Raw genomic sequence first — 12,283 nt, 5'->3', positions numbered from 1 at the left:
GTAGTTCTTTGCTTCTTAAAAATAGACACTGGAAAATTTTTAGGCACGGCATTTCACCAAGGTCAATAATGCCGATACATAAACGATAATAACTGACCTTGAGTCGAACTATTTACTTTTTGAAGTTTCTGCAAGAACGCCTCTTGTGCGGATCCTTCATCAAACTGTCCCGAGTCTCGAACGGTGGATCTAGGCCATTGGCTCGATCTCCATCCACGTCCCGGCAATTACTCCCTCGTCAACGATGATATTTGCCTGGCGATGCATGTAATTGATTGTCGTCGCATGGGTCGGTATGAAAAGTGAATCTCTACCATATTTTGCCCCCGACCATTGCTTGCGTACGCTAGCTATGCCTCAGTGTTCCCTAATGCAATCACATAGGTCTAGACTAAATCTCTTCCCTCAACCCCATTGTCTGGTTGTCTGACGCCTCCTACTATCAAGACCCGCCATGCCCTGATCTCCCGGCTCTTCTAGCCTCAAGACTCTATAAACCCTGGCAACGGTCCGTTTTCTGGTTGTCTGACGACTCGTCCCAGGCCCGCTCAAGTTTGAGATAAGCGTGGGCGTGTTCGAGACTCTTGAACGCTTTGGTGGAGACGCAGAAATTAAGGTCTAGATTTAGATTACACCTTATTGAAGATGATGAGTGGAATTTTGGTGTGTCGCAACTCCGGTGCTCGAGGAGAGATCTTGATCGGTCTAGACTTTGCTTGTTTGGATATTCAAGGACTCGACCTGGTCTTCCCGGGTCTATCTCGAATATGAAGCAGGATGGAGCACATCCGCGTGTCGCTCTGGACTTTTACTTTTCATGTTGCTGCCATCTGGGCGAGACAACGTTGATAACATGGTATCATGTTATAAGGCTAGCCCTCGAGAATCTAGATCCTGACATTCTCCAAGGTGCCTGGAGGACTAACAGACGTACTGCGTACTTTCTGAAATTTCTATCTAGAAAGAAAAAACGGCCTACATATTATCTATACCTATAGATTGGCTTAGTTTTTGTTCTTTACGGAATTTCACTTGATCTTTTAGATTTCTTGTGGTACAGGGGTGCATTGTCCACTCGATATATATTTTCAGTTTGGTTTATTTGCACAGAACCCAAGAACTGTGAGTCACAGTCAGACTATGGATACTTAGTTACATATAGGTACGACCTCTAATAATTTATGACTGAATAACTCATATCAAAATACGAGCACAATGATGTAAAGAGCGACTCTGCCAAGGAATGTTAGTCATTGCCTTAGGCACCAAACCATTCCTCTTTCGGACCCCGATCCCGGAATGGTCGTCAAGGTAGCATCTAATTTGTTCAGATTTGATTTGATGACTCGATAAATGAGAAGTCTGATGGGATCATAGTGGCGCATTTTGATTCTGCAAAGGGGCTTAAGTGCAGTAGCTGCCCTTGCTAGTTATTTGATATGAACCCGAGCCGACCTCGGTATCTACTTCAAATATTAACACTTTGACCCTGGCGAAAACTACCCAAAGACCAAGACATCTAACTCATTCTTGAAGCTATGACATCCGCCCCGACAATTCTGGCAACGTGCAAGCAGACACGGTTTCATCTGCTAGATGATAATCCTTCGCAGGAGGTATGGGTAGCCATAGCAATTATCCAGATGACCACTAACATTGAGATTTGTTCTGTTGACAGATTGATGTGGATGGACTTAACATTGTCGTCACATCACCTGCACCTGAATCCACCGAAGATGAATCAAAATCAAAGACCAAAGGAAAATCAAAGGCCAAAGCTACAGGGAGGGAGCTCATCTCAGACGGGCACCTACGACTCAAAGCAGGCGTTCACTATGGGCTGCTAGGTCGCAACGGAACTGGGAAGTCAAGTGAGACAGATCTCCCCAAGTACCATTTACAAAGCTTAGTATATTAATGGTTACCAGCGCTCCTCCGGGCAATGGCAGAGAAACTCATCCCTGGCATCCCGCATGCGACTCGCATGGCAATTTTGCAGCAGACGGACGAACAGGGTGACAAAACCTTCGGCGAAGACCCTAATCAGGACAAAACTGTTTTGGAAGCAGTTCTCAGCAGCGATGCAACTAGGAACGAGGCTGTTCGGATGGCGGAATGTTAGTATGCCTATTCAATTAGAATTGTACTTGACTGACCTCACAAGTCCTATCGAAAAGCTTTGAGACTGAAGATCCAATGCAGCCTGTGCGGGCGATCCGCAAAATCCGACACCAGAAAGCAGAAAAGCATCTCTTTCTGGCACACAAGAACGCAAGCCTGAAGAGCGGTGCTCGAGGTCTACAAGCAAGAAAAGACTTGAAGGCTGCCGAGGGGAAGCTGGAGGCTACATCGGAGATGTCAGTTGCATTAATTCGCGCTAGAAACTATATCTGACTTCTGCCAGGTTGACCCAGGATGTAGACGCCATCGATGCGGAGACAGTCCAGTTGGATACCCAAGCTGCCGTTGAGACACTACAAAATTTACAGTCTCAACTTGAAGATGTAAGTCTCTGTACAATGACCATTCACCTACTCCATTAACGTGAAACCAGATGAAACTTGCCGATATGGAGCAACAAGCTCGTCGTGTTCTCCTTGGGCTCGGCTTCAAAGAAGACGGATTCGAGAAGAAGGTCTCTACGCTCTCAGGTGGTTGGCGTATGCGATGTATGCTAGCCAGCGTTCTGGTCCAAGATCCCGATATCATGATCCTCGACGAGCCGACCAACTTCCTGGATCTTCTGGGAGTAGTGTGGCTGGAGAACTACCTGAAACAACTCCGCGACACATCAGAAACAACCATCGTCTTGGTCTCACACGACAGGGATTTCATCAATGCTGTCTGCGAGGAGATTGTCATCCTCCGAGATCAGAAACTGACATATTTCCGAGGAAACTTGTCTGCATACGAGCAAGATTTCGAGGAACAGAAGCTCTACCTGGGGCGCATGAAGGAGGCTCAAGAGCGGCAGGTTGCGCATATGGAAGCTAGTATCCGGGAGAATATGAAAATTGGGAAGAAGACCAATGATGAAAACAAGCTGCGACAAGCTAAGTCGCGGCAGAAGAAAGTCGATGATCGGATGGGTCTTCAAGTCAGCGCGAACGGGGGGCGTTTCAAGCTGAACCGTGATCTAGTCGGATACCATCTTCATAATCGAGCTGAGATCGACGTTCCGACAGATGAAAAGGGCGCGACTATGAGTTTGCCCGATGCGACGGAATTGCGGTTCCCTGGACCGTTGGTATCGCTTGAGGGTATTGTTTTCCAGTACAAGAAAACCGACCGCGTCATCCTGGATGACGTGAACTTGGTCGTTCATTTGGGTGATCGTGTCGGGATCATGGGTCTCAATGGTTCAGGGAAGACGACTCTGCTCCGTGTTCTGACAGGACAGGTATCTCCTTCCAAGGGCAAGGTGTCAACTCACTCCCGGTTGAAGGTGGGCTACTATAGCCAACATTCCGTGGAAGAGCTGCAAGAGCGTGGCCGAGGCGAGCCTAGTTTAACTGCGCTGGGCTTATTGACGATTGAGACCGAAGGATCCTTGAATGAGGGGGCTATCAGAGGTCTACTTGCTTCAATGGGGTTAGCAGGTCGTATTGCATCTGATGTCCCTGTTGCGAAACTATCTGGTGGACAACTGGTATGTGAAATGCGAAAGATCAACGTTGAATTTTTGAAGCAAGCTAATAATATTGTCAAATCCAGGTCCGCCTTGCATTAGCTCGAATCGTCTGGAGTGCACCACAGCTTCTCATTCTTGATGAAATCACCACGCATTTGGATTTCCATACTGTCACTGCATTAGCTACGGCTCTCTCCTCATTCAATGGTGCCGTCCTGCTAATTTCACACGATCGTTTCCTCGTTCGGTCTGTAATTGAGGGCAAACGAGACACCGAGCATAAACTTGATGAAGACTTCGAAGGACTGGAGGAGGAGGAAATCGAAGAAACGCCAAGGCGTCGGTCGGTCTATGTGATTAAACAAGGCAAGATGAACGAACAGAAGAATGGGGTGGAGCAGTTCGAAAAGAGCTTGGTGAAACGGGTGCAGAAGTTGTTAGGGAGTATAGATTAGTTGACGTAGTCAACGACTCATGACCAATTGAAATGGTGAAGATATGATGACTCAGCGCGGAGCCCGCCGAGGGCGGGCATGTGCGATAAGAGACATTCCCCTCATTCCTCCGCGGAGTACCTCTTGCATATATATTTGCCTCCAACATGCAACATTTTACCCCTTGAAAGAACTTCCTCATGGCTGGCTTGTGCAAGCGGATCTTGTCTTGCCCCAGGGTTGCCCGCCAGTGGGGCATACAGATTCGACCCCAGAGCACTCGCGCCGCATCAACACCTAATGCCACCGTCGCCATCCCTGAATTACCTCCTCCGCATTCCTCAACTAAACACTCTAAACTATCAACACTCAAGTCTGCGAAGCCCTTCTCCGAATTCCTCACCGATACCTTCAATCGCCAACATGACTATCTCCGCATTAGCGTCACGGAACGGTGCAATCTTCGGTGTCTGTACTGCATGCCCGAGGAAGGCATAGACCTCTCACCCTCTGCAAAACTACTTACATCCCCGGAGATTCTATACCTGTCCTCGCTATTTGTCTCACAAGGCGTGACGAAAATCCGATTGACGGGTGGGGAACCGACAGTCCGAAAAGATATTGTGCCGTTGATGCAGGACATTGGCAAGCTGCGACAAAATGGGCTTCGGGAACTGTGTCTCACAACCAATGGGATCTCATTACATCGAAAATTGGACGCGATGGTGGAGGCTGGGTTGACGGGAGTCAATCTCAGCCTTGACACGCTGGATCCATTCCAGTTCCAGATCATGACAAGACGCAAGGGATTCGATGCTGTGATGAAGAGTATCGATCGCATTCTGGAAATGAATAAGGTCGGTGCGGGGATCAAGCTGAAGATTAATTGCGTTGTTATGAGGGGAATGAACGACCGAGAGATCCTCCCGTTCGTAGAAATGGGTCGCGAGAAACCGATTGAAGTGCGCTTCATCGAGTATATGCCTTTTGGCGGGAACAAATGGAACCAGGGGAAGATGTTCTCGTATCAGGAGATGCTGGCTGTTATCCGAGAGAAGTATCCCACATTCGAAAAAGTGGCCGACCACAAGAATGACACGAGTAAGACATACCGTGTTCCTGGGTTCGAAGGCCGCGTGGGATTTATCACGAGCATGACACACAACTTCTGTGGTACCTGCAACCGGCTACGCATTACGAGCGACGGGAATCTCAAAGTCTGCCTGTTTGGTAACTCCGAGGTCTCCTTGCGGGATATCATTCGTAAGGAGAACGGGGGAGCCCAATTGACGTGGATGCAATGAACAACCTGCAACTGTTGGAAACAGTACAAAAGGCAGCGCGCCTTAGTGACGAAGGCGGCTTGGTGAATGAGCGAGAACGTGAGATTCTTGATATCATCGGCATGGCAGTGAAACGAAAGAAGGCGAAACACGCCGGCATGGCGCAACTGAAGGATATGAAGAACCGCCCTATGATCTTGATTGGTGGGTAGCCATTTTCTTCTTCATTTTTTTTCATGATTGGAAACGCTTTACGGCTTGGCTTGTAAATCATCTCAGATGAATATTCTTTTCGATTTCATGAAATTGGCGAGATCTTACTTGATACCATGTATACATTCAATTGATCTATTTGGATATTGTTCATTGAACCATCAAGCTGATAGATGAACTAGATAATAAACCCAGACCATGGGGGTCAGGATTTCACTCTTGGTCAACAATACCAGTACATATGCTCTCGCATCTCCCTGCATATTCCCAAAGTCGTCTCTACCACACTGGGCGCTCTAAACCAGAGACCGAAGACTGTATCCCTCGCCCATCTCCCTCTCTACCCACCACCTCAGACGCCGACCTCCCTCACCTCACACCATCCAAAACCGTACACATGACCCAGATCACCGAAAAGCCAGAAACAAAGCGCGTCGCCACAGCCGCCTGCACCGTCTCCTTCTCGAACGCACGACCTTGGGAAATCCTCCGCGAAGGCCAAACCACGCACAAAGGCGACGTCTTCAGCGTTGCCCGGATCGCAGGTATCATGGCCGCGAAAAGAACGCCCGATATTGTGCCCCTTTGTCATCCCGGCATTGGCATTACCGGGGTCGAGGTCAGCGTGGAACTGGTTGGGCCTGCGCAGGACAGGGATCACGGCGCCATGCATGTCGTGGCATCGGTCAGCTGCTTTGGTCGCACCGGGGTGGAAATGGAGGCTATGACGGCTACTATGGGTGCGGCTTTGACGGTTTATGATATGCTTAAGGCTGTGGATAAGGGGATGGTTATTGATTCTGTTAGATTGCTGGAGAAACAAGGTGGGAAGAGTGGGCATTGGGTACGGGAATAAGCTTGTATAGAGTAGTTAGAGAATACATGTTGGTATAGAGTACAGGCATTCGATTGTTATACAGTATATAACCTCTCTCCAATTGAAGGGGTGTAATATATAATCTCTCTACTAGCCAGCCCTAATACCCCTGGAGGGGATCTACCTATAATCAGCCTTACGGGCTTAACCGTTTAATTTCTCCGATACTCACCGCATTTTCATTCTTTTTTTTTTCTTTGACAGCCAATGATCTTTTATATTTCTTATTGACGATATAGCGGTGATCGTTTTTTTATTTTACATTCCTGTGGCCATGGCCATGGCTTAAGACATTTCCCGAGCCCACATACTCGAATCGGCTTAGCTTTTTCGTTGAGGTTTTGCAATTTTCCATTTTTTTCTTCGACTATATAATTTTAATAGACACTTCTGCTTGAAGCTGATCGTGTCAATTCGAGAGACCTCTCGTGTTGTGTGGGTTTTTGAAAACCCTGCAGGAAAAAAAAAACGTTTTCATTACATCGACAAAACGCCTCGAACGGCAAGGAATTCAGCACCGGACTTGCGTTTGATCAAGTCCTTGCGAATCTTGTCAAGTGAAAATGCATGCACTGCTGATCCGTATGTGCACCTGGGCTCCCTGCTAGTATTTTTTGCCATCAGAATTAACTAACTTTATACAGTTCGCAAGTGCCGGAGGCACATTGGGAACGCCATAATGGCAGTGCTCCCGCCCTTGAATTTCTTGACGCTACACTATTTCTATTTCATTGCTACATGCATCATTACTAGTATCGTTTTCTACTTGACATCGACGCCATGGGGCAGCGTTGCCTATGTGGACTCGATTTTCATGTGCGTCAGTGCTATGACCGGTGCTGGATTGAATACGGTATGGACTGACATCCCATGGCTATATCGTACTAAGACTAATGACCCGATGATCAGGTCGATCTGTCGACTCTGAACACCTTCCAACAAGCGGTTTTGTTCACTCTGCTTATCCTGGGCCATGCCATTCTCATCTCCCTCACCGTACTTCTAGTACGTAAGCGGGCATTCGAGGCAAAGTTCAAAGGCGTCTCCGATGAGCGGGAGAGAGAGCGCTCTACTCGTAGCCCCTCAGAAGTTGAACTGCAGGTCAGAGACCGGGAACCCGCTCATGGAAGCACCGGGACTGATCTACCGGGCGAGAGCACCCAAGGACACGGCTGTAAACCACGCCCAAAGTCATCCGTGTTGGTTCAAGTGACCCCGGCAGAGTCATCATCCCGTGACGAACAGCCATGGGTGGACGACGACCAAATAACCATCGGCGGCACACCCCGTCATCATCACCACCGGGTCTTCCCCATGGCTGGCATCGGGGCGAGACCCGATCTGAATAACCACCCGCGCGATGCGGCGCCCAATGTGCCCTTGGTAGTCAAGGATTCGGTGTCTGGCTTCAAGGGAATTCTCCGCGGTACACAGAAGTACATGGCCTCCAAGGGACTTGTCTCCCGCAACTCCCAGTTCCACGATCTCACTCCCGCTGAGCGTGACGAACTAGGTGGTGTGGAGTACAAGGCCGTCTCGTTTTTGTCCGTGGTTGTGTTCCTTTACTTCATCTTGTTTATTATCTTCGGCATGGTCGGTGTCGGTGGCTGGCTGGAAGCCAATGATCCCGCCGTGACGCGCACGAACGGTCTCTCGCCTTTCTGGACGGGTGCTTTCTTTGCTGTTTCTGCTTTCGTGAACAGTGGCATGTCGCTCCTGGATGCGAATATGACTGCTTTGCAGTTGAGGTAGGTGGCCTAGACCGCTCGTGTTTCAATAGTCAAGCTTGCTGACCTTCTCTAGGGCTTACCCATTGCTCACAATGGGATTGCTGATTCTCGCTGGAAACACCCTCTTCCCATGTTTCCTGCGGTTCATTATCTGGACTATGAGGGTCATGCTTCCGGATCGGCCGAAGTGGCAGTCGTGGCGCATAACCCTTGATTTCATCCTGGAGCATCCTCGAAGGGTAAGTCAAATCGCATTGCTCTAATAGCTTGCAGAATACAGATACTTATCATGAAGCCAGGTCTATACGAATCTCTTCCCTGCTCGCCATACGTGGTATCTGCTCGGCACGATTATCATTCTGAACGGTATCGACTGGGCGGCATTTGAGCTACTGTCTATTGGAAACAAGGATATTGAGAGTCTTCCTACCGAGTACCGTCTGCTGGATGGACTGTTCCAAGCCCTAGGTTTGTCAACCAGTATCACCAACAGCGTCACATCTGAACCAAGCTAACAATTATTCCGAATAAAGCGGTGCGCGCTGGTGGATTCTACGTTGTAACCATTGCCGACCTTCGCCAAGGTCTTTTGGTTCTTTACGGTAAGTGATTTTAATATCCTCTCCGGACTCAAATATCATCATGCTAACAGGACCTTTAGTACTTATGATGGTAAGACCTATCAGTCTCATAACCTATACACCAAACCCCAAACCCCAAACCCCAAACTAACAACTCCCTCAGTACGTCTCGGCGTACCCAGTAACGCTCACAATGCGGTAAGTAACCCCTGAACTCAACCCACGCCAAAGAAACCACAATCTAACACACCCACAGCAACACAAACGTCTACGAAGAACGCTCGCTAGGAATATACGCACACGACGAATCCAGCGACTCACCAGCAAACACAACCCGCAGCAACGTAGTAATGGACCTACTCCGACACCACCTCGGCCGCCCCGGCCTATCCGAGACTTCGCGCGGCTACTTCGTGCACCAGCAGCTCCGCTCCCAGCTCAGCCATGACCTGTGGTGGATCGCACTGGCGGTGTTCTTTATCGCAATCAGGGAGTCAGACCACTATGAATCCCAGCCCGTGGCTTTCTCCACCTTCAATATTATCTTCGAGGTTGTCTCGGCTTACGGCTGTGTCGGTGTTAGTCTTGGGTTCCCCGGGAAGAATTACTCGTTCTGTGGCGCATGGCATACTATTAGCAAGTTGATTCTTGCTGCTGTTGCTTTGCGTGGTAGACATCGTGGTTTGCCGGTCGCTATTGATAAGGCTATTATGTTGCCCAGTGAGTCTTTAGCTTGGGCTGAGGAGGAGGATGCTGCTATGCGCAGGGATAGGTCTAGGGCTTGGGCTCAGGAGCATGGTGGGCCTGTTGGGACTGTTTAGATGTTTAGATGGTGGTTTTTGATATACCCCCTTTTGTTAGCTGATTTTATGGTTTAGAAAGTTTCACAGAGCGTGGATTTATGAGACCCATGATGATATGAAGTTTTGAAGATAAATGATTCTTTTGTAGGACTGAGTAACTACCCATGGTGTATCCTGGTAAACAAAGTAGACATATGCAATAACCGTGTGAAGTAGATGGACATGGACGTGGACAAGGAGATATACAAATTAACAAAAAAATTAGACGATCTACTCGTCCTCCATCTCCAGCTCGTCTTCATCTTCACTCTCAATCTCAGCTTCCTCCTCGCTCTCCAATTCCTCCTCATCCTCATCCTCGCTGCCATCATCACTGCCAGCAACACCACCCATATCCTCATCCTCTCCACCGTTCTTCTTCGCCTCCTGTCTCCGCTTCTCTTCCTCAATACGACCTTCTTCGAGGACAGCAGCACGCTCCTCACGCAGCTTGCGCTGCGTCTTAACGAACGCACCGACAGGAGTAGACTCCCAGTCAACATCCTTGAGGAAAGATTCAACGCCAGAGCGGTTGCGGGGAGCATACGAGACGTTCAGACGACGCTCCTCGATCCAGCGGGCATTGGCCTCAACCTTCTGCACAAGCAGCAGGATCATCTGGTTGATCTTGGCGTTCTTGTTTCCGCCGCTGCGGGCAGAGACCTGCTTCAGCCAGCGCTTGAGGGAGACAACGACGGGCACGGACAGTTCCGGGAACGCAATGTGCTTGGACCACAGGACGAAGAACTCGGAGAGGAGCTCGGCGACCTGCTCACCGATGCCGTCCTGGTAAGTGCGCGAGCGCAGGTAGGATTTGGGCGCGCGGATCGCTGTGTTGAAGTCCAGGGGCTTGAGCGTGCTGGACTTGGGGTGCTTGCGCATCTCTGCTGAGGTCAGGACCTCGAGAAGTGAAGCTGAAAGCGGGATGTAGGTGCCTGTGGCGCGGGAAATGCGGAGCAGGGAGCGCGTCAATTGGAAGCGCAGAGGGAAGTACGTGGCGGTTGGGATGAGGCGCATGGCGCCCAGGGTGATTTGCACGACGGGGTAGATGAGGGGACGCAGAGCGGACTGCTTGCCGATTTGAGCCTCGACAAGGCCATCGCAATGCTGTGAAAGCACACGGGACCAGAAGTCCAGCGAGTGCACGTATTGCCAGTTGTAGATGGTCTTGTAGGACTCCTTGGAGGTGTTGGTAATGCTCTTGCGCAGGTGCATAGCAAGCTGACGGATGAATGAGAATCCTGCTGTGTATGAGACGTTCTGGTCAATGCCCCAGATTTCGGCTGCGGAGTTCTTCATCAAGTTCACGCCTGCTAGAGTGTGCACCGTTGTGTTGCGGCTACCCTTGACAACACCCTCGTAGGTGGCCTTGAGCACACTCTCCCTGATACCAGCATCTCCCAGAACCATAAGGCGGCGCAGAATCAAGAAACCTGTGATACGGGTGGCATCGTTGGTGGACACATCAGCCCAGATCCCGACGACAATCTTAACGAGAGTCTTCAGCACCTTGCGGAACTGAAGAAGATAAGGCAGCATGGGCTCAATTGACGCGAGGGTCAGCTTGAGTGTCGATGCATCAGACAAGTTAATCAAAAGCTGGTGAACCGAAGCAGTGTGCGATTTGATCAGAGGTGTGAGGGTCTTGAACTTCTTCGAATCCAATGACACTCTGATCTTGCCAGAAGCGCTCTCCTTGACGGGGAGATGATGGGCCAGGACCTTGGGGATGGTGTTGAGGGCCGTGACAAGAACCTGGTGGTACACGTTCTTGTCGGAGATGGTGTATTTTTGCTCGGGGGCATCGGGGTCATTGACATAGGCAGCCGCACGGAAAGCGAGCACAGCCTGGCGCATAGCTCGGATAGAGTTCTGCTCCTCCATCAACTTCTGCCACTTCTTGACCATCTCAATAGTCAGGGTCTCATCCTCGGGCTCCTCCTCTTCCTTCTTCGACTTCTTTTTCTTCTTCTTGGCCGGTTCCTCATCTTCGGGTTCTTCGCTTTCGCTCAGAGCGTCAACCTCTGAAAGATCGCCTTGGTCACCGAAATCGAGCAGTTCAGAATCGTTTTCCTTGAGATATTTATAGAACTCGGGGTCCTTGTCCTTCAATGACTCCAGCTGGTCCTTGTGCTCGTCGTAAGCATCAACACTGTCTGCGTCGTCATTGTCACCCTCGCCCTCGGAAGCCTCAGCGTCCGCCTGTGCCTTATCTTCTGAGCGCTTGCGCTTGCCGATCTTGGGGGTAGTATCCTTCTTGCTCGCCTTCTTTCCCTTCTCTTCGGGAATATCGAAGCCGCCAGCGAAGAAGTCGTCGACGTTCATTTCGGCAAAGGCATTTTGTTTCTTTGCTTCCTCCGGGTTGGCTTCTGCGGCGGCTTCAGCTTCGGCGCGGCGAGCAGCACTTTTTTCCTTGCGCTTGTCGTTCAGTTGGTGTCTCTGCTTGATCTTGGCATTCGCCTTTCGTCGCTCAAGGACGTCCGGCAGACGGTTCTGCACGAACTTCTTGGTCGATTTTTTGCCTCCAACCATTTTGAGAGATTAATGCAGAAAAGAGTCTGCAAGTGTAGCTTGGTCGGGAAATGGCTGGTCAAAAAAAAATTGGGGAGAAAATCGGCGGGTCCGCCTTTCAGACCGCCTTTGGCATCGGGCGATAACGTCCAGACAATCTACAAGACAACAGACAACCTTC

At 49.8% G+C, this 12,283-nt stretch overlaps 4 protein-coding genes across 4 annotated transcripts; 3 read left to right on the top strand and 1 right to left on the bottom strand.

Annotated features, from left to right (window-relative positions):
- Positions 1-1,538: 1,538 nt before the first annotated feature.
- On the top strand, positions 1,539-4,304 carry N7471_014019 (ABC-F family ATP-binding cassette domain-containing protein; the record flags this gene model as incomplete). The annotated part of the gene is made up of 8 exons (XM_057286737.1): positions 1,539-1,616; positions 1,679-1,871; positions 1,929-2,117; positions 2,165-2,357; positions 2,405-2,504; positions 2,555-3,649; positions 3,715-4,085; position 4,304. Coding segments are annotated over 8 exons (2,220 nt in total).
- N7471_014018 (molybdopterin cofactor biosynthetic protein) lies at positions 4,266-6,417 on the top strand (the record flags this gene model as incomplete). The annotated part of the gene is made up of 3 exons (XM_057286736.1): positions 4,266-5,328; positions 5,406-5,552; positions 5,744-6,417. 3 exons carry the CDS (start codon positions 4,266-4,268, stop codon positions 6,415-6,417), a joined length of 1,884 nt encoding a protein of 627 aa, XP_057128805.1.
- A 700-nt stretch (positions 6,418-7,117) lies between these two features.
- Positions 7,118-9,570, top strand: N7471_014017 (uncharacterized protein; the record flags this gene model as incomplete). The annotated part of the gene is made up of 8 exons (XM_057286735.1): positions 7,118-7,291; positions 7,348-8,186; positions 8,242-8,407; positions 8,468-8,636; positions 8,702-8,770; positions 8,830-8,840; positions 8,913-8,947; positions 9,006-9,570. The coding sequence occupies 8 exons, from the start codon at positions 7,118-7,120 to the stop codon at positions 9,568-9,570; spliced, it is 2,028 nt and encodes a 675-aa protein (XP_057128804.1).
- Positions 9,571-9,822: 252 nt separating this feature from the next.
- On the bottom strand, positions 9,823-12,123 carry N7471_014016 (mRNA-binding ribosome synthesis protein NOC2; the record flags this gene model as incomplete). Its single annotated transcript, XM_057286734.1, has 1 exon — positions 9,823-12,123. The coding sequence occupies one exon, from the start codon at positions 12,121-12,123 to the stop codon at positions 9,823-9,825; it is 2,301 nt and encodes a 766-aa protein (XP_057128803.1).
- Positions 12,124-12,283: the final 160 nt, after the last annotated feature.

Source organism: Penicillium samsonianum (assembly GCF_028829775.1).
Source record: "Penicillium samsonianum strain IBT 33392 chromosome Unknown utg000011l_segment0_segment0, whole genome shotgun sequence".
Classification (NCBI taxonomy): domain Eukaryota; kingdom Fungi; phylum Ascomycota; class Eurotiomycetes; order Eurotiales; family Aspergillaceae; genus Penicillium; species Penicillium samsonianum.
This window is presented reverse-complemented; position numbering and strand designations above follow the sequence as displayed.